Genomic DNA, 22,785 nt, shown 5'->3' with positions numbered 1-22,785 from the left:
TAGTGGGTTTATTCTATGTTGTATGTTTATATGAGTGAGTATATACCATGCGTGTCTTTTTGCTTCTGGGACAACTCACTCAGGATGATCCTTTCCAGGTCCCACCATTTACCTGCAAATTTCATGATTTCCTTATTTTTCATTGCTGAGTAATACTCCATTGTATAGATGTACCACAGTTTCTGCATCCATTCTTCAGTTGAGGGGCATCTGGGTTGTTTCCAGCTTCTGGCTATTACAAATAAAGCTGCTACAAACATGGTTGAGCAAATGTCCTTTTTGTGTACTTGTGCCTCTTTTGGGTATATGCCTAGGAGTGGTATGGCTGGATCTTGAGGAAGCGCTATTCCTAGTTGTCTGAGAAAGCGCCAGATTGATTTCCAGAGTGGTTGTACCAGTTTACATTCCCACCAGCAGTGGAGAAGGGTTCCCCTTTCTCCACAACCTCTCCAGCATGTGTTGTCCCTTGAGTTTTTCATCTTGGCCATTCTGATGGGTGTAAGGTGAAATCTCAGGGTTGTTTTGATTTGCATTTCAAATCAAATGGCTAATGAGGTTGAGCATTTCTTTAAGTGCTTCTCTGCCATTCGATATTCCTCTACAGAGAATTCTCTCTTTAGCTCTGTTCCCCATTTTTTAAGTGGATTACTTGGTTTATTGCTTTTCAGCTTGTTTAGTTCTTTATATATATTGGATGAGTCCTCTGTCAGATAAAGGGTTGGTGATGATTCTTTCCCAATCTGTAGGCAGTCGCTTTGTTTTGATGACAGTGTCCTTTGCTTTACAGAAGCTTTTCAATTTCATGAGGTCCCATTTATTGATTGTTGCTCTTAGAGCCTGTGCTGTTGGTGTTCTGTTCAAGAAGTTTTCTCCTGTACCAATGAGTTCTAGGGTATTCCCCACTTTTTTTTCTAGCCGATTTAATGTATCCGATTTTATGTTGAGGTCTTTGATCCCCTTGGACTTCAGTTTTGTGCAGGGTGATGAGTATGGATCTATTTGCATTTTTCTACATGTAGACATCCAGTTGGACCAGCACCATTTGTTGAAGATGTTATCTTTTTTCCATTGTATGGTTTTGGCATCTTTGTCAAAAATCAGGTGTCCGTAAGTGTGTGGGTTTATTTCTGGGTCTTCTGTTCGATTCCATTGATCCACCATTCTGTTTCTATGCCAGTACCATGCAGTTTTTATAACTGTTGCTCTAGAGTACAGCTTGAGATCAGGGATGGAGATACCTCTAGAAGATATTTTATTGTTGAGGATTGTTTTAGCAATTCTCGGCTTCTTGTTATTCCATACGAAGTTGAGAATTTTTCTTTCCAGGTCTGTAAAGAATTGTGTTGGCAATTTGATGGGAATTGCATTAAATCTGTAGATTGCTTTTGGTAAGATGGCCATTTTTACTATGTTAATCCTGCCAAGCCATGAGCATGGGAGATCTTTCCATCTTCTCATATCTTCCTCTAATTCTTTCTTAAGAGACTTGAAATTTTTTTCATACAAGTCTTTGACTTCCTTGGTTAGGGTTACACCAAGGTACTTTATGTCATTTGTGGCTATTGTGAATGGTGCTGTTTCTCTAATTTCTTTCTCAGCCCTTTTGTCTTTTGTATAAAGGAGTGCTACTGATTTTTTTGAGTTAATTTTGTATCCGGCCACTTTGCTGAAGGTGTTTATCAGCTGTAGGAGTTCCCTGGTAGAGTTTTTGGGGTCACTCATATATACTATCATATCATCTGCAAATAGTGATAATTTGACTTCTTCCTTTCCCATCTGTATCCCCTTGATCTCCTTCAACTGTCTTATTGCTCTAGCAAGGACTTCCAGCACTATTTTGAAGAGATATGGAGAGAGTGGGCAGCCTTGTCTTGTCCCTGATTTCAGTGGGATTGCTTTAAGATTCTCTCCGTTCAGTTTGATGTTAGCTATGGGCTTGCTGTATATTGCCTTTACTATGTTTAGATATGTGCCTTGTATCCCTGATCTCTCCAGTACTTTAAACATGAATGGATGTTGGATTTTGTCAAATGCTTTTTCAGCATCTAGGGAGATTATCATGTGTTTTTTTTCTTTCAGTTTGTTAATATGGTGGATCACATTGATGGATTTCCGTATATTGAACCACCCCTGCATACCTGGGATGAAGCCTACTTGGTCATAGTGGATAATATCTTTCATGTGTTCTTGGATCCGGTTTGCAAGTATTTTGTTAAGTATTTTTGCATCAATGTTCATAAGGGAGATTGGCCTGAAATTCTCTTTCTTTGTTGAGTCTTTGTGAGGTTTAGGTACCAAGGTGATTGTGGCTTCATAGAATGAGTTTGGTAATGTTCCTTCTGTTTCTATTTTGTGGAATAGTTTGAAGAGAATTGGAGTTAGCTCTTCTTTGAAGGTCTGGTAGAATTCTGCGCTGAAGCCATCTGGTCCTGGGCTTTTTTTGGATGGGAGACTTTTGATGACCGCTTCTATTTCTTTGGGGGATATAGGACTATTTAATTGATTTACCTGGTCCTGATTCAGCTTTGGTAAGTCAAATCAATCAAGAAAATTGTCCATTTCATTTAGGTTTTCAAATTTTGTTGAGTATAGACTTTTGAAGTAAGTCCTAATGATTGTTTGGATTTCCTCAGTGTCTGTAGTTATGTCCCCCTTTTCATTTCTGATTTTGTTGATTTGGGTGGTGTCTCTCTGCCTTTTAGTTAGCTTGGCTAAGGGTTTGTCGATCTTGTTGATTTTCTCAAAGAACGAGCTCTTGGTTTCATCGATTCTTTGAATTGTTTTATTTCTTTCTAATTGATTGATTTCAGCCCTGAGTTTGATTATTTCCAGCCGTCTACTCCTTTTTGGTGTGTCTGCTTCTTCTTTTTCTAGGGTTTTTAAGTGGGCCATTAAGTTGCTTGAATGAGTTGTCTCGAATTTCTTCTTGAAGGCTCTTAGTGCTATGAACTTTCCTCTTAGCACTGCTTTCATTGTGTCCCACAAGTTTGGGTATGTTGTGTCTTCATTTTCATTGAGTTCTAGAAAGGCTTTAATTTCTTTCTTTATTTCTTCCCTGACCCAGCTGTCATTTAGTAACAAGTTGTTCAGTTTCCATGTGTGTGTAGGCTTTTTGCTGTTTCTGTTGTTGTTGAAGTCCAGCTTTATTCCATGGTGATCAGACAGGACACAAGGGATTATTTCAGTCTTCTTGTATCTCTTGAGGCTTGCTTTGTGACCAACTATATGGTCTATTTTGGAGAAGGTTCCATGAGGTGCTGAGAAGAAGGTAAATTCTTTTGTGTTTGGGTATAAAGTTCTGTAAATGTCTGTGAGGTCCATTTGATTCATGACCTCTGTCAGAGATATTGTTTCTTTGTTTAATTTCTGTTTTGTTGACCTGTCCTTTGTTGAGAGTGGGGTGTTGAAGTCTCCCACTATTAATGTGTGGGGATCTATATGTGGTTTAAATTTTATCAATGTGTCTTTTACAAATGTGGGTGCTCTTGTATTTGGGGCATAGATGTTCAGGATTGTGATGTCTTCCTGGTGGAATTTTCCCTTGATGATGAAGTGTCCTTCCTCATCTCTTTTTATTAATTTTGTTTGAAAGTCTATTTTATCAGATATTAGAATGGCTACTCCTGCTTGTTTCTTGGGTCCATTTGCTTGGAAAGTCGTCTTCCAACCTTTTACCCTCAGGTAATGTCTATCTTTGTGTCTTAGGTGTGTTTCTTGTATGCAACAGATTGCTGGGTTTTGTTTACGTATCCATTCTGTTAATCTGTGTCTTTTTACTGGAGAGTTGAGTCCATTGATGTTGAGAGAGATTAATGACCAGTGGCTGTTAGATTCTTTGATTTTGATGTTGGCTGTGTTCATAAGGTTGTGTGCTTGGTTGCTTTTTGTTTTGCTGTAGTAAGGTGAATTATTTCCTGTGTTTTCTTGACAGAAGCTAATTTTCTTGGGTTGTATTTTCCCTTCCAGTGTCTTCTGTAATGCTGGATTTGTGTGTAGGTATTGTTGAAATTTGTTTTTGTCATTGAATATCTTGTTTTCTCCGTCTATGAGGACTGAGAGTTTTGCAGGGTATAGTAGCCTGGGTTGACATCTGTGTTCTCTTAGGGTCTGCATGATATCTGTCCAGGCCCTTCTGGCTTTCATACTTTCTGTTGAAAAGTCAGGTGTGATTCTAATGGGTTTGCCGTTATATGTTACTTGGCCTTTTTCCCTTGCAGCTTTTAGTATTTTTTTCTTTGTTCTGTATACTTACTGTTTTGATTATTATGTGGCGGGAGGATTTTCTTTTCTGGTCAAATTTGTTGGGTGTTCTGTAGGCCTCATGTATCCTTATTGGCTTCTCCTTTAACTTGGGGAAATTTTCTTCAATGATTTTGTTGAAAATATTTTCTGGGCCTTGGAGAAGGGAGTCTTCTTTTTCCTCTATTCCTATTATTCTTAGGTTTTGTCTTTTCATATTGTCTTGGATTTCTTGGACGGTCTGTGTCAGGAATTTTTTGGATTTAACATTTTCTTTGACAGATACGTCGATTTCTTCCATTGTATCTTCTACACCTGAGATTCTTTCTTCCATTTCTTGTAGTCTGTTGGTTATGCTTACCTCTGTAGTTCCTGTTTTCTTCCCTAAATTCTTCCTCTCCATTATTTCCTCCATTTGTGTTTTCTTTAATTTTTCTAGTTCTATCTTCAGGTCTTGAGTAGTTTTGTTTACTTCCTTCACCTGTCTGCTTGTATTTTCCTCTTTTTCTTTTAGTTTCTTCAACTCTGTCTCTTTTATTTCTTTCAGTGATTTAATTATTTCTTCTCTGAAGGCCACAAGCTGTTTGGCTGCATCTTCCCGTATTTCTTCACAGATGGCCCTAATCTGCTTGTCTTTATCTTCCTCCATTTCTTTACGGATAGCCATAATCTGTTTGGTTTTATCTTCCTCTAATTCTTTACGTATTTTATTTGTCCCCTCTATTATCCTCTTCATCAACATAGATGTTAGGTCATCTTCTTGATTTTCTATTATGCTGCATTGTTCAGGGCTGTTCGCCTCTGGATGGCTGGGTTCTGGAGATGCCATATTGCTCTGTCTTTTGTTGGTTGAGCCTTTACGCTGACCTCTACCCATTGGGCTGATTTAGGTGTTGGCTGTTAGTTTCTGTGCTTCCTGGAGTCCTGAGGTAGGGAGTATCCCCTTGGCCGGAAGATGATTTTTCCTGAAGGAGTCCTTCTCTGCTTTTTGGTTATGGCCACTGTATAGCCAGTGTTTCTCAGGAGTTGCCACTGCTCACCTCAGGTTTATAACCCTGAGTAGTAAGCTGTGGTCTATGTTAGGCAGGGGGGGATCTCCTCTTACCCATAGAATTTCTCAAAACAGCTGCCCCACTGCTGGGTTTCTTGTTATAAATTTAGTGTGCTGCTGCTCACTAAATTTCCATGTACAGTCCTCTTGAAGAAACTGCTGATTCCCTAGCTGTGGGGTTTTCTCCCAACAGGGAACCTCAGTCTGTTATCCTGGGGTGCACAGTTCCGTCCGGGAAAGTGGGAGGTGCACTCAGCAAGTCTCTGGGCCAGAGGCTGATTGTTCTGCTCTGGACCTGGAGAATGTGCACCTAGGTTGAGTTGTTGCCTGGGGGCACTGTTCTGGTCTGGAGGCTGGGTGCCTCACTCTGTACCAGAAGCTGTGTGTCTCTGTCTGGGATGGAGGCCGCAGGCACCGCTCTGTTCCAGACGCTGTGGGCGCAGCCCTCCTGAAAAACCAGGGATTCCCACAGCTTTGACAGTCCAGCCAGGAACAACTGGTTGATCCCTGGCACAGTATCCGAGGGCTGCTGCAATGGTTCTCTGGCTTTTGTAGGTATGAGGATGCAGCTGTGTGTCCCAGTGCCCCAGGGGAACTCAACAATGGCAGCAGAGCACAGGGCTCCTGCCTGCACTAGAGTCTGCGTGAGTCCAGGAAGTGTTTTGGTGCTGGGTGTCCTAAGCGTTAGAGCTGCTGACCCCCTCCGCTGGGGGTTTCCTCCCGCCAGAGACACGCAGTCTGGTGCCCTGGTGCCCTGGTGCCCACAGATCTATCTGAGGTGGCAAATCAGGCACGTAGGCAGGGCTCCGTGCAGGCGCCTGGGTCCCGGCTCTGGGTCCGGGCTGGCTCTTGGGGCACCCGCGGAACCCGAGTCTTTTCCAGGGGATGTCTGGGTAACCTGAGGTTGGTCCCAATTGTTTCCTGCTCCGTGGGGTTATCTCTCGACTGGGAAATCCAGTCTATGGTGTTGTGGGCCCACAGTTCAGTCTGGGACCGTGACCAGTTTGCGCTGGCGGGTAGCTCGGGCTGGCGACCAAGCGCCTGGCGGAACCGGGATCTTTTCCGCGGTTTAGCCGGGTGAGTTAAAGCTGATTGAATCCCCCACCGTGGGGTATCCTCTCACCTGTGAAACACAATCACTTGTGTTTTATGGCCGTGAGTTCTGATTGCTGGTCACTGTGCCAATCCTGCTGTGTTGCTCCTCAGAATGAGAGTCCTCCTGGCGCCGCCATCTTGCCCCGCCCCTCACTTTCACTTTTATCTGTCTCTTCTGATTACTAATGTTAAACGTGCCTTCCAAGCATTATTACCTATTCCTAAGTTTCTGTGAGATGTCCACATTAGTCTAAAACCCATTTTTTAACAAGGTCATTTGTTCTGAGTTGTAATAGTTCATTATACAGTTGAAAGTCCTTTGTCAGGTCAACACAGAGTATTTTCTATATATTTTCCTAAGAAACTCTGGTAAGCAGAAACATTATATTCAGTGAAGTTCAATTTATCTTTGGTGGCAACTTACACTACTAAGTTTCTCTTTACTATCAAATAACTAACCCTTTTTCTGTGCCAGAAAAATATATTAGGATGTTTTCCTTTACAACTTGAATGGAATTTCTCCATTTCCTTTTAGGGCAATGTTGTACCTCAAGCACATGGTGTTAATTAGAAACTGGGGTTCATTCTGTTACAGATCTCATCCTAGTGCTCCATCAACATAAAAGTCCACCCTTTACCCAGAAGAGTACAGTATCTTAGACAAAAATTAATGAGCTGTACAGATGTGCTCATGTGCTTCTGTTGGTATAATGTTCTTTTGGAATGTACACAATTTACCCTTGTTCATTCAAATGCTGATTTCTCCCCAACTTTCTGGTTTTAATCCAGACATTGCATTGAAAGCATCACCTGTCTCAAGTTTGTGTAAACATGCCATCATTCTCTACGTTGTCAATTAAACAAGCAGCCCCAACGCTGAGCAGTGGAGAGAATAGGGTGGGACATCCTGGTTCGAAGTTGGAGGAGAGGAAGGAAGCAGGAGAAGAGGAGAGGAGGAGATCCACAGGAGAGTCTTGGAACTAAGTGCAAAGATGAATCGGACCTAAGATACAACTAAAAGCAAGTATAAAGGGTGAAATCTGAATGGTAGGAAACTATGTGGGCTTAGTGGTTTAGGATGGATAATTATTGCCCAGCATTGTGTTCTAGGCTAATTAAATAAATGCTAGTCTCTGTGTGGTGATTTGGGTATACAGCTTGTTCAGGAATAACCACTGCCTAACTAAAAGATAAATCAAAGTAAATATTAATACCCACAACATGCTTCCTATTCCACATTATTACTACAATCCTTCCATAAAGCTGTAGTTAGTATGTCTTGCTAAAGTCACTTAAGTAATTCTGGTAGATTAAGACTTTCTACATAATTGCAACATCTGTCTGAAAAAACACTGGTTTGCAATCCAATTTTAAGTCTTTCTGCTCAGAGTCTTGTTAGCAATCACAGACACAGTGCTGAATCTTTGCTCACCTAGTGTACCACAGTAAGTGCATTTCCCCAGGTGCCACCAATGAGTGAGGAACTACCCCTCTTAGTATAATGGAATGTTTTTGATAATTAATGTTGTCAAATATTTTTCTGCACTTATTGAAATGCCCACATATTTTTCTCCCTTGGTGAGAAAAATATGTGGGCATTTCAATAAGTGAATTATAAGGACCAAATAAATATCTAACCAAGATTTATCCAAATTGGTGATTATGAGAATTTTGCAGTGTATATTTATTAACAATTAAGTTTCATAGTCTCCTTTGCTTTGTAATGTCTCTGTATGGTGTCTATCAATGTTATGCTGACTCCAAGGTATGAGCTGAGAAATGTTTCTTACTCCATTGTCTATATTATTTCTTCTTTCCTTTATTTTTATTGCTGTTGTTTGTTTCTCCCCCGGGATCTCACACATTAGGCAGGACACTACCAGATACCATACTGAGTTGTTCCCCAGAGCTATTTCTTTTTTTATTTGCTATCAGGTACACAGAAAAAAAAAAAAAAAAATCAAAGTCCCACATTTCCTTTATGCAGGTGTTTAAAGCATAAATTCAACTTTTTACCAGATAAGGAACTTCTTAAATAAGCTTTGGTTATTTATGTCACAAACTAACTCACCCTCCCTCATTTCTTGAGCTAAATTACTCACTGAATTTCTGTGCTTTTGTCTCTATCTGTGGGATCTATAGTGACAGACCCTCTTTCATTTTTTACAATGGTAACTTGGAGTTCTTTTTCATTTCCTTCTTTGTTGAGGAAGCATCTTTCCATTTAGCTCAGGCTGGCCTGGAACGCTAAATCTTCTTGTCTTGTGCTCCCAAGCAGAAGATCTACAAGTTGACTCTATGCACAGCTGGATTCTCTCTCTCTCTCTCTCTCTCTCTCTCTCTCTATCCCTTCCTCCTTCCCTCCCTCCTTTCCATGTCACCCTTCCCTCCCTCTCTCTCTCAATCCCTTCCTCCTTTCCTCACCCCTCCCTCTCTCTCTCATTCCCACCCCCACTCTCTGGCATACCACAGCTATTAGTTTCCTTATTTTGAGACAGGGCCTGGCTAAAACCCATGCTGGGCTCTTGATTCACCAGACTCCTACCTGCCACACAGCAAATGAGTATGCACTACCTCACTTACGGTTGAGTATTCTCTATCCATCCATTTCATATGACCCACAGCTCTGCTATTTTATTATCTCCTTTCTTCTACTTATTTAACACTTGAATTCACTCTTTCCTAGCTCTTCAATGTTACTCATTAATCTTCTAAAGAAACTTTTGGCCTTTGCCTAGGCTTTGAGATACTTAGCAATAATATTCTTATACTTTTTTTTTTCTCACTCTTTAGAATTTACATAATTTCTCAGATTGAGTATAATTCATGTCCATTGGAGGGGGGGGGTCTGACTTAAGAAACATGTAGGATTAGGCTTCAGGATATACATCCCAAATCCATGCACTTAGTTAACTAAGACAGGAGTTTCAAGCCAGCCTGAGCTACATTCTGAATTCAAGATCATTCTTAAACTCTCTATAATCACAAAAAGAAAAGCACTCGGAGCTCAACCTTCAACCAGAGCACATAACTCCTTCAGTCAAAAGGGTTTCAAAGCCTTCTTTAATGATGACTTCTGAAGATACATGCAGTACCTTTCTTCTCTTTGCACTTCTAACACCCGTGAGCAACAGAAGCGGACATTGTCAAGAGTCAAGCTCACAATAGAAAAGAAACTAGGAAGGAAACTGACACTAGAGAAACTAACAGCTGCCTGTGCCCTTGGCAGGCTGGGTCATCAGGTATGTGGGATGCCTACTGCCAACAATTTACTGCAAGAACCACTGTGACAATAAAGACTGGGAGCTGAGCTTTTTGTTTCCTCTACATGACAAAGAAAGACTTAAAAAGTGGTTAGAGTGTGAAATGAGACTCCTGGACTCTCAATAAATATCAGTTCCCATGTAGATATTATTTTAATCTTGACTCTGTTGACATCAGATGGGGTATCCCTTGTTTAAAGCAAACTGCAATTCCAACAATAATTTCTTTGCCTGAAGATTGTGAAGGAAAAGATGAAAAAGATGAAGGCAGAGGAAGAAGAGGAGAAGGAGGAGGAGAAAGAGAAGGAAGAAGCCACCGCTGCCACCAGGCTGACAGCCCACGCCTTTAATCCCAGCATTCAGGAAGTCAGAGGCAGGTGGATCACTATGAGTTCGAGGCCAATCTGATCTACAAAGCAAGTCCAGAAGAGCCAAGGCTACACAGAGAAACCCTGTCTTTAAAAACAAAAGCAAACAAACAAAAACAGATAGAGAGCAAAAGGGGGACTTAAAAGTCTAAGGAATCATTTGCACCAAATGAAGCACAGAAAAGAAAATACAAGTAACATGGATAACATGGATGTAGTACACTAACATGCACAATTACTTGATTCACCTGCCCTGGTGAAGCCACCAGCTTTGAGAGCAAAGTTTACAAAGTAGCATATTAACTCTTAAACAAGATACTTTGGAAACATCAGTAAATCAAGATTTAGGTGTGGCTGGGTTTTGTGCATATTCTGCGATTCTAAATTCTGCAACTGTCACTTTGAGAACATTAAATTCAGAAGATATCATTACCCATAACCTTGCTAATCCAAACTTTACAAATAATTCTGTGGAAACTGTGACAGGTCAGGAAAAGTCATTCCTCATCAGCACAGTTGAAGAATTAAACACAAATAACACATCTGTTATTCTTTTGCCCACAGAATATTCAAACCCTGCAGTTAATTCTTCATACCAGCCCCAGAGGAAGCCATGAAAATGGAAGATACAGTCTCTGAAGACTCATTAAATAAGGATATAGACCACAGTGCCAAAGTTTTACAAACTGAATATTCATACTGCTGACAATACATAAATGAGGAACATCTTAGCAACTTTCTAACCTACATTTAAAGATCACTTTTAAGCTATAAGAACAACAGATTGAGGACTTTGGAAGCTTTTGTAAGCTAGCTACAACAGGAGAAATGGCTATGTGAAGAAAATGTCAAGATAATAGAGAACCATTTCACAATATATGTAGTCATTATGACTTACAAGTTTTGAAAGTTATGTTTTTTATATAAGCTCTTTGCAGTTAAATCAAAACCATATATGAACTGAACTTTGTCCTATAGATAAAGATCTTAATGAAACTATAAAAATGTCCTAATGGTACAAACAATATCCTGTTCTTATAATGTTCATTATAATAGGGGAAACTAGAAGAGGTGGTTAGCTGAAGAAACAGTTTTATTACTTGATACTACTTGATAGTTTTCCTAATTATAGCTAAAACAGTAAGGTTTATAAACATGACAACAAAAATACAGTCAAAATAGTGAAAACAAGCTAGTATGTATGTTGGTGATAGGGACCTTGCTGGCTTACGCAAAGCCTCAGGAGCCAGTCCCCACTTAAGGGGGCAAGAGGGGAGCCTCAGTCCCTAAAACGAGGGCACTTACTCTATCATTAATAGTCTGTTTCTTTGTAGTTCCTTCCCTTTCTATGAAGATACTTTGCTCAGAACAGATTTTCTGTTAATAAGTACTTATGCATAAGTTGTCCAGAATTTAGTATTAACTATTAGATAATTCTCAATATCTTTTGTGAGGTATAACCCTTTGGCTTTCATTCCATACCTATTATGTAAAGGAAAATATCACTATTGGTATTCTACTTCAGCTGAACTCAGCTGTCAAGAAAGATGTTTTAAACTTAAAAAAAAAATATATATATATATATGTATATGTATATATATATATATATATATATATATAAAAACTCACCATTGTAATTAGTCATTTAAGTGCCTGACTATCCTGTATTTATAAAACTTTATTATAAACCAAAGGTTTAATTTTAAATATATTTTAGAAACCATAGTTTTGTATTTATTCAATAGGTATGATTTTTTTGAAGTGTGTTTCTACCATTTTTACATCTAAAATAACAGTGTAACATTTAACATTATACATTCCCTCCTATATGTATTTTAGTAAAGCTTACAGGGAAAAAATTGTAATTATGTAGTTGAGACTTTATCTAAAGGGAATTAATGCTGATATAAATAAAAATACTGTTTTATCCATATTGAATTTAAGAGAAATAAATTTAAAACTAAAGACAATGGCTACAGAACATCTGTGGAGAAGGAGTGACATGTTCTCTGAGAACTGGCATCAGAACAACTGGGTAGTTACAGCCTGTGGTACTGAGCACAGTCTTACTGATCTCATTTTTAATTTTTCTGTTAAATGAAAAATACTCTAAAAGGATGGTTCTGAGAATTCTGTAATGTAAAAAATATCTGGGGACCTCAAAAATACAAGGTGTTCAATAAATATTAGTTGACCTGAATCACAAATAATAACTGTTTTGTAAGTAGAGAGCAATTACTTTTAACCATTTGACACTTTGTTTCTTCAGGATATTAAAACTAACTGGTAGTTCTGTTATCTGTTAGATAATATAAAATTACATTCTTGTTTTATTAGGTATTTTTATTAGGTGACTTTGAAGGAAAACACCTGAAATTAAGTATTTCTGTGTTATATTTTGCTGCTAAACAATTTATAATAGGTCATATAAATAGAAAGAAAAAACTTACTTAGAAGACCACTCTAATTTCCCATATGTTTAAAGTTATAATTGTTCATGAATAATATATGTATCTAGCTGTGTTTCTTTAAATTTAACAGACTAAAATAAGTAGGAGATTTTCTTGATCTGGGCCTAATCAACTGAAGACCTTCTCGATCTAACTCAATTGATCTCTAAAGTTTTATCTATAGATTCTGACCTACTTAATTTTTTTTTATTTGGACTATTACAAGACTCTCTTAATCATGTACCTATCCTTAACCACTCTATGTATCTAAGCTGTGGAGCTACCATCCACTTACAACTTAGTTTCATAGCTCAAAAATTTCAAATACTTTCTAATAGCTCCTAAAATAAAAGCCAAACTTGTTACGTTAAGTAGAAGTAGAGCAAGAACAATAAGAAGAACAAGAACAAGAAGAAAGAGCAACAATACTAGGAAGATCAAAGTCAAAGAGTAAGCAGTAACTGTATTAGCAAGGCAGAGGAAACTGGAAAAAAGTTGCCTACAACAAAGGATCCAAGAGAGTAGACAGACAGGAAAGAGAAGGAAGGAAAGAAGAAAGGAAGGGAGGGAGGGAAGATTTTCACCACAGAAGATAAAATACAGGAAGCATCAGTGAGGTTGCAGGATGGGATCGATCCCAGAACCTATTTGAACCCATAAGGTGTAAGAAGTCACAGAGTCTTAGACGATGTCAAACAAACCCTTCTTTGCTTCAGCGGTGACCTAAGGCTGTTTTCTCTGGAAAAACTACCAAAGGCGCAACCACAGGAAAAAAAAAAAAACACAGCAAAGTGTGTAAAAGAAATAACCCTACCTTTTGCCTAGTTTGATTCCCAAAGTGCAGCAGCCTCATGTATAACCCTGCCACATCAGTCTACTCTCTGCCTGCTGATGGGGAGGAGGACATAGAGAGACCAGATTTCAGGTGTCTTAGGGCTGCTTCAGGACATCTGAAATTCAGACAGAGCCTCCACCTCCAGCTAAGAAACTGTATGCCTTTCAGCCCTGTCAACTTTGAACACAAAGAAAGTATTTCCAAAGAAATTCATTCTCTTCTCCACTCCCAGCGAACTCTTCACCTTTCTCACTCTCCCGTAATTTACCGAAATGAAATAATGAACATCAGTATTGTAAGCCAGGCTTTGACAGCGCACCCAGTCAAGTGACACACAGGCCAGGGTCAGTGGCCGTGCTGGGTAGAAACAGCACTTACTTTCCACCTACTGCTCATGGCCCATGCCCGTAATCCCAATACTCGGGTGGTTTAAGCAGGAGGAATGATGTCAGATGGAGGCCAGTCTGAACTTCAGAGTGAGACCCTGTCTCAAAAAGAGAAAGTTTCTACAATTTATTCAACAGTAAGTGCCCTTTTCAGAGAAGCTTTACTGAGGAAGTGCATTACAGGATACAGAGGACTAGTGATTAGTAGGGGACTCTGAAATGGAGTCTTTGTTCTAATATATCAAACAGAGGTACATGAGGCCTTGGTCTCAACAAAGGCCCTGAATTTAAAAAGTGGTTCCCAATGCTTAAGCCCCAAACACATCAACGCTCATTTATTTTCAAGTTAATTTAAAAATATATATTATGCATGTGTGTGAGTGTGTGAGAGAGAGATAGAGAGTATGGGTGTTTCACCCGCATGAATATATGTATACCCAGTAACCACACAGGCCAGAAGAGGGTGTCACATTACATGGAACTGGAGTTACAGATGACTGTGAAACACCCTGTGGATGGTGGGAATTAAGTCAGATTCCTCTAAAAGAACCATACTCTTAACAGCTGCACCATCTCTCTAGCCCCATTTCCAAGTTAAGTTTTAAACTTGCTTTTCCTTGTTGAATAGCTGCGGTGTGCAGTAGCAATGACTGTACTGTGCACACTTTAAACAGCTCCATTCAAGAGCACCAACATTACCACGGTAAAGGCACAGAACCTAGCAACACAGTGTCGTCCACTCCTCAGGTTACAGACTGATGGCATTTTAGCACAGGCCATACAAGAACAGCCCTCGGGTGTGAGAAAGACTTGGGGCATCTGACATAATGAAAATCTGACAGATACAGAAAGGGTCCTATGTTTTTTCCTTGCATTCTATTTTCCTTTCTACTCTTCGCTTTATACAACTTAACTTTTCATTTTAGGACCCAAAAGGCAAAACATTAACAGCTGTTAAAATGTAGAAGGGTCTCCAGAATATGACTAATTTTTCACATGCTAGAAATATTTAGTTTTAATCAATGGTAATTAAAACCCATTATTTCCTAATGAGATGATCTCTTTATTCTCCAAGGTCTCAAATGAGAAGGGGAAAGGAAAGCGGGGGCAGGTCTTACACTCTCCTGCCTCACTTCAAGCATCTGACTATCTGGTAACTCTGGTAATTAAATAGATTGTTTGTGAATTCACTTTGGACCAGTTCTCACCAAAATGCTAGAAAGTGAGGAAGGAACAGTGCTTGGTTCTGGAGCTTTGACTGGTTAGTACTGGGGTTTTTATGCCCAATATAAGCCCTCCTTGATGTTTCAAAAGGAAAAATACTGAGACTCTAGCTGAGTTCTTAAGAGAAAGCATGAGTTTCCCAGACAATTAAGGTGTCCTTCACTCTAAGGTCACTGGTGAAACCCTTAACATATACATACACACACACCCCTCACTTACAGACAGTACTACTGCAAAAGTAAAGTATTTCAGTCGCCCCGTCACAGGATGCTGCACCTACTTGATAATGTTTGCAAATACAAGGTGTGCTGAACCTCAAAAGAGACGAACCAATGACTGTGCCTCTTTGAGAATACTAATAAGGCCCAAATCCAGATGTTGAGAAATTCATTTTAAAGCAGATGGTACTCTGTTGCCAGCTTTTTAACTGTAACTTTAGCCACTTGCTCTCTACATCTCAGCACCAGGACTAATGAAAATACATACAAATAAATGAAAAGGCACTGGCTGTCATGCTCAGGAAGGTTTGGGGGAAGAGATCACTATTTAATATACCACATCACTTAGACTGAAGGTTTCGGTAAATTAGTACAACTTTGACTTAGTACATGAATCTTGAAGGAACAAGAATCTATGTTCCCACTAAGTGAGCAGTGAGGACCGACAGTAAGAAGATAGCTGCATTCTCAAATACAACCTGCACTTTAATCGAAAGGCCAAAGTTTATTAAGAAAGGTATAAGTGAGCCTGGATCTTTGGCAGTTTTTACCCAAGTAAACATTTTTAAAAAATTGTGTTTGTCAACTTAAGACTATAGAATCAGTAACTTTCTTTTTAAGTTCAAAGTGTACCATTTCAAATTCTCTTAAGAAGACAGAAATAGCAGTCCCTTGCTTTGCATAAAGTGAAGCAGGTGGAAGGCTCTGTATTTAGTCACTGAGAGTACTCACATGTGAGGGTTCTGGACTCCTGTAGTATTAGGATTCAGAGTAAAGCGTGCTGTCGATTTGACAGGTGGATTTGCAAAATTCAACTTCAGTGCTTTACGTTTACCTGAGAAATGACAAACAAAAAATAAAAGTTTCAAATACTAACTATAAATACATGTAATTTTTGTTGATTAAATTTAATTAATTTTTAACATTCAAGTATTTTAAAACAGGTATTACTTTGAAGGCCTGAGAAAGTCAGTGAAAGGCAAAAAATTTTGCTTTACTAAATCTTAGTTAATATCAAATTATAACTGAAAAGGCAATAAATATCTTAAAACTTAAAAAGCAAGCAAAAGTTATCTGATGTCCACGCTCCACAAATCACTCTGTGCTGCACACGAGGATGCTCAGTGCACCCAGTTCATAGTGTCCAGCAGTCTAACACTGCAGAAAGGTACCAGTCACTGAAGAATCATTTATCCCAAGGTGAGCGCAAATGCTGCTCACTCAAAACGCAGGGGCAAAATGTCTTCTGTTCAACAAAAATCCCCGTCCTTCAATGCAGTGTAATTGCTGACAGACCTGAAGCATTCTGCAGCGGTAAGAATAAAACCATTACAGTACAGGGTACTTCAAGTTAGCAATGCAGGTATCCCAGTAATTATTTCTTTGAAGAAATTTCTTTGGGCTTAAAAGGAAGAGAAGCATAGCATTTTTTAGTGCACAAGTAACCTGTGTCCATCATAGAAAAAACAGAAAATTCAGAGAAAATCAAAGTTTTTGAAATGATAAAACATATATGTAATATATAGCATTTAAAAAAATGTGTATCCATTTATCACTCTAAATACCAACATAACAATTCCTTACTTTCTGTTGAAAACTGTTTTCCTAGACATAGATAGACATATGCTTTATCTCAAAATGTCAGCCAGGCCATGGCTTCAACATGTTTTCCCTGCTACCCATACTTCTTTCCCCATCAATAAATCACTTGAAGTCACTTCTTCAGGGGTTCTACAGATAATCTGTTAGAGAACAGGTTTTCACACATTCTGGCATCTATAGTGCTCCCATCAGGGACATCTTCTCCAGCGCTATCTCCAGGGTATTTTATGCACATGTTTAGCTACTCAGCCTATCTGTGCAATCAACACTTCCTACCTCTAAAGGTATACAAGAGCACACCAACTACAGATAAGAGGCTGGGGACTGAAGCAAGGGAATGTCTGGCTGAGAGCACACACCTGCTGGGCAGTCATGAAAGCAGCTCTGAGAGATGGGCTTTTCTACAAGATTAGGGAGAGAGCTGGGAATAGCCACTTTTAGAACTAAAAGCTGGTACTAGAACTAAGGCTGGTACAGGAGTTTTCTACATGATTTGCTGTTGCAGGTATTAAAATTTTACTTACAAACGACTTTCACCCGATTCAAGTAGGATATTCAAACTACATGTAAAAGGTGTTTTGTATAAAAAACATCAGATTTAATTTTAAAAGAATGTATTTCCAAGGGATGGAGGAATAAAACATTTTTTGTTGTTTGTTTTTGATATAGTCTCACATAGCCCACCTGACCTCAAATTCACCACATAGCTGAGTAATAACCTAGATCTGTTAATTCTCCTGAATGTGAGTGCTGGGATCACACACATGTCTAACAGCATGGCCTGCTTCCTGAGGTCTGCTTGCTGTCTCTTATGAGCCGACTATCATATACCCCAAATATCGCTGTGTAACAATATTGCCTCCAAAAAATCTATTTGACCAATAAAATGCCTACACACCTGGGCAGGGCAGAAATGAAATAGATGTGGCCAAGTTTCGAGGGTTAGCCTGGAGAGAAGCACACGGCGAGGAAGTCTCTGAGGACCAGTCCAGATAGTTGCAGCCCAGATAGAAAGCTTGTGCAAGTATTTATGCAGATATTGGGTGGGAAGCAAAGACATGGGATGTGGGGCTGGGAGCTAACAAGGTCCCTTAGGCAGGACCAACGCCTGTGGTCCCAGCACTAAGGGAGGCAGAAGCAGGTGGATCTCTGTGAGTTCAAAGAGAGCCTCATCTACAAAGCAAGCCCTGCACAGCCAAGGCTACACAGAGAAAACCTGTCTCAAAAATCCAAACCAAACCAAACCAAAAAAAAAAAAAAAAAAACAGGATAGCTAAGGGGATAATATCTGCCCAGCCCCAGGTAAAATAAGAATTATTTAAAATAAACAGGTATCTGTACCTTTTATTGTTATGGTAGTAGGTTAATAATAACTGCTGTAATAACTCTAGATAATTAATAGTAAATTCCACTAGCAATTTTTATTTTTTACAACAAACATGCATTACCATCCCCAGTTTAAAACTTTTAAATTAAAACCAAAACTTGAAAAAAAATCATCTGGACAAAGCAGCAGGGTACAGAATATGAAAAGATTTTTTTACCAACTACACATCTGATATGGACTAATATCCAAAATATATAAAGAACAAAACATCTGGACATCAGAAAAATAAATAACCTCATTAACAATAGGGTACAGCGCTACACAGAATTCTCAAAAGAGAAAACGCAAATGTCTGAGAAACACTTAAAAAAATGTTCAACATCCTTAGCTGTCAGGGAATTGCAAATCAAGAGTACTTTGAGATTTCATTTTATACCAGTGAGAATGAACAAAATCAATGAAAGGGGTCAGGGGCGCACTCATCCAGTGCTGGTGGAGTGCGAGCTCGTACAGCCACTATGTGGCAGTTTCTCAGAGAGATGGGACTTGATCTACTTCAGTTTCTAGCCATACCACTCTTGGGCATGGAACCAAAGAATTCTTCACCTACACAGAGACACTTGCTCGTTCATGCTCACTGTTGCTCTATTTGTAACAGCCAGAAACTGGAAACAACCTAGAAGTCTGTCAATGAATGAATGAATGAATGAGGAAAATGTGGTACATTTACACATGGAATACTATTTAGCCATTAAAAAATAAAATTATGAAATTTGCAAGTAAATGGATGGAACTTGAAACAAAAATCATCCTGTATGAGGTAACTCAGATCCAGAGAGACATATATAGTCTGTATTCATTTATATGTGTGTATTAGCTGTTAAATGACTTATAAGTAAGTTACGAGCCATAGAGCCAGAGGCTAGGAAGAAAGTAAGGGACTGTGGGGAGGGAGGAAGGAATCTTCCCAGAGAGGGTAAATAGAATAGACAGCTATATATGGACAACGAAGAGGAAGGACTGGAATGGGGAGGATCAGACAGGAAAAGGAGATAAAAGGGGGGTCCGGGGAACGAAGTACAGGGAGGGACAGCTAGAGCTAAGGGCCATCTGAGAGGTCATGTGGAAACCTAATACAGTAGAAGTGACCTATAATATACACATATGTGACAGAGGCCCAACTGGACATCTGTCATCACCAAATGCATGAATCAAATAGATTTCCAATAAAGTAAAATCCTAAATAAAATCAGTTAGAATGCTGTTTCAGACAGGGTAAACCAACCTAAACTGGAGCTTGCTAATATAGAAACTGACAATGATCCTCTCCTTCTGCCTCTTATGCGCTGAGGTTACAAGTGTGGCCACCACACGTGGTGATCTTCAACACTAAGAAACAAAGCAAAAGACAAATCTGTTTGGTACAGTGGCTTCGGCCAGCACACAGGAAGCAAAGGCAAGGAATTACCACTGGTTTGAGGCCAACCTGGTCAACCTGGCTGCCAGAGCTACATTGTGAGTCTCTATCTCTCTCTCAAGCAAAGCAAAACAAATTTGACAAAGACCATTAAAACAAACAAGAAGAACTACATAAAATGCTAACACCAAAAACATTCAAGATGTTTTATTTGTTGAAGTTTAGAGGGTTTGTATTAAGTACCAGCTTGGCTAGTGAACACACTGATCAGGGTGAGTGAGCAAAAGCAAATTGCTTTTCAAAATCAAACTTGACAGAATTCAACAACATAAAGCTATTTTTTAACGAAATAATCCTTTCTTCTTGAAAATCTGTCCTTTTGATTCTCAAAAGCCCCATGGGAGTCATTGAGCTGGACACAGCTCCTTCCACTTTTTCTTTCTGTTAATGGGAATGTTGCTCATACCACCCTCTCACCACCAAAGTGCGGAGTCAGGTCATTTGTCTTCCAGTTTCTAGGTCCACAAATACAGATTACTGATCCAGGGATGGACAATATACTGAGTCTCACCACTAACTGACTGAAATGATTCTGATGATTGTCTGAGTTGATGCTGTAATATGATAAAAGTCTGGGAATGCTGAGATAATATTAATGTATTTTGCACACAAGATGTACATGACTAATTCAGGACCAGAGTGTACTGGGCTGAATGGTGACACCTGCCCCCCCCCCAAAAAAAAAAAGATAACCAAGTCATAAACCCTGGAACCTATGAATATTTCCTTGTACAGCAAGGATAGCAGAAATTAAAGACTAGCAAGCATGTATCTTAGTGAGCTCAAACCCAACAACGTCACCAAGTCAAAAGCTGAACACTATTTGTTATGATAGCTATCCACACGCAAAACACTAAACAACTTTCTCAATTTGTAGGTGAGGGGCCCGTAACAGAGAAACTGCAGGGACTCATGCTGCTACAATGAAAGCTCACTTGAGCTATTTTCTTGACAATAAAAATATTTAAAGCACACAGAAAAAAAGAAATTCTTTTTGATATACAGTTAAACAAAAGTCCAATTGAAGAAGATGGGCTTTAAAGGCAAGTTACTTCATAAACAAATGTACATAGTTTAACACAATGTGATTTATATAAGTTAGATTTAAACATGTTCTATACTCAGTCTACAAACAAGTATATATTGTAAACATTCACTAACAAATATATGAAACAATTCAAAGTTTTCAGACACAAATGTCTCAACTACAAGGAGATAAGGTAAGACTCAGTTATCCTGCCGGATCTCATGCAGACACCTTAACCCTGCAAATGATCAGCTGAGGATGAATTTAAAACTAATTAGTCTTGAGGAGGAAAAGAAAAACCCCCAAACACAGGTGAGACTGAGACAAGGAGGAAGTGTCCTTTCAGATCGGAGCTCCTTCCAATCCTGAGGCAGACTAGTCTTTCCTTCAAAGCATCTCCTCCCCTCCTGATCCGAGCTGAATCCTTTTTTCCTCAAGTGTCCCCAAAAGATGCAGGGGATCATGTACTGCCGCCATGTATGTAGGGATTTCCTGTTGACAGGCTGATGTTGGAGATGGAACCTGAGGCTCCCTGCACACTGAGCACCACTGACACTGAGCTACACCCTCAGATGTTTGTAATCACAATAAATTAAAATGCACAGGACACAACTGTGAATATTTTTAATTAAAAGCGAACAAACAAACAAAACAAATGTGAAATGATGTTTCACTAGCAGAAAACAACTGGTACTATAAAAATTCTATGCAGGGCTGGAGAGATGGCATCTCTCCAGCACTGGATGTTCTTACAGAGGACCTGGGTTCAATTCCCAGCACCCACATAAGATCAGAACTGTAACTCTAGTTTCACGGGATCCAACACCCTCATATACAGGCAAAACATAAATGCACATAAAATAAAAATAAATAAATTTTATCATTAAAAAGCCTTTGGAGATTCTAGTTTGAAACAGATCAAGAGCTACACAACAGATTTGAACACAATGGATAAAAACTATATGTTTGTGACCTTTTGGTGGCAAAGTTAAGTAACAAGCCAATAGAGACAAAAAGAACTTCTCCTTAAATATGACAGCAGAAACCAGGAACCATAGTATTCTTACATGGCAGGGGTTTTCTATGAAAAGATCAGTGCCAGGAGAGGAAAATGTTTCCCAAAGGTTCCCGGGCTTTCTGATCTGGCAACAGACATGACACACACAGCCCAGATAACTGCTTCAACTACTCAAGTGACTGGAGTAGAAATGTGAGCACACAGTGCACTTGATGATGTACACAGGCTAGTGTCTGTCCTTCCCAAGAGATACTCTAGACTCCACCCCTGCCTAACTTCTTTTTCTTCTCATGACTTGTAGCATGTAAGGGTATTTGTTAATACTAGAAAAACTAAATTCATGCCTGGCCCACCAGTTGGCCTAGGCAGTTTGGCAGACCCAGACCAAGGACTAAGGGGAGCACCATTCTGGTACCACTATCAGTCAGAGTTTTGCTGTCTAATCTGTCTGAACAGAACACCCACACTATCCAAAATGAGCTTTCACTTCATCTGCACATCATGTTCTCAAAGTTCCCATTAGAGAACCATTGAGGAGTGTAGAGCCATCAAGGTCACAAAGAATCATGAATCTGAAAACTAGAGATCCAGAAGGAATCAGGAAGGGAGGGGATGAGTATGGTTACAATACATTAGGTGTATTACATGCATATATGAAATTTTCAAAGAATGAAAAACATAGTTTAAAAGATCCATTGATTCTGAAGCTAAAGGTTTACCCAAAGGGATCCACAGAGGCATAGAAATGTCCTTCCCTGTAATTCTGAGCAAGTAGGAGAACACTGAGGTAAAGGGACACACCCCCAGAGTTATTTAGCTCTAAGCAAGAGGACAAAAAGCCCTGAATATTTTCCCTAACTTAACTGTGCAAACAACACAAACCTTTCACACCATGATCACAACCAACTTCACATACCTTACAATTTGGCTCTCCTCAAAGACCCCAATGCAGGAGCTGATAATCTCCTACTCCTGCACTGAATCTACAGTCACGGTAATCCAAGCAACTGAAAACAGCTGTCACTCACTTTCTACAGGCGAGGAAAACACCCCTTTCCTAATGATTCATTAAGAACCAGCATTACGTACAGTTTTAAAATCATTAAAACTGGCTCAATGGGAAAGTGCTTGAGGACTGGAGTGAAGACTGAGGTGCCATCCTGGGCTCACTGGTTCAGCCAGCCAGCAAATTCCAGATTCAGTGA

General features: G+C 39.4%; 1 protein-coding gene and 1 pseudogene across 2 annotated transcripts in view; one reads left to right on the top strand and one right to left on the bottom strand.

The window, feature by feature from the left end:
- LOC129666889 (THAP domain-containing protein 5-like) overlaps window positions 1-10,923 on the top strand; it is a 14,020-nt pseudogene extending 3,097 nt beyond the window's left edge.
- The window catches only part of Map2k4 (mitogen-activated protein kinase kinase 4), a 96,277-nt gene that overhangs the window by 53,022 nt on the left and 20,470 nt on the right, over window positions 1-22,785 (bottom strand). For both annotated transcript variants that reach the window (XM_055594221.1, XM_055594222.1), the window contains one exon: window positions 15,862-15,964. In XM_055594221.1, the coding sequence (XP_055450196.1) occupies window positions 15,862-15,964 (103 nt within the window). The remainder of the gene's footprint in view (window positions 1-15,861; window positions 15,965-22,785) is intronic.

Source organism: Psammomys obesus, unplaced genomic scaffold (genome assembly GCF_907164565.1).
Source record: "Psammomys obesus unplaced genomic scaffold, mPsaObe1.curated_primary_1811, whole genome shotgun sequence".
NCBI lineage: Eukaryota > Metazoa > Chordata > Mammalia > Rodentia > Muridae > Psammomys > Psammomys obesus.
Note: the sequence above shows the minus strand (reverse complement) of the source record. Positions and strands in the feature narration are given on the sequence as shown.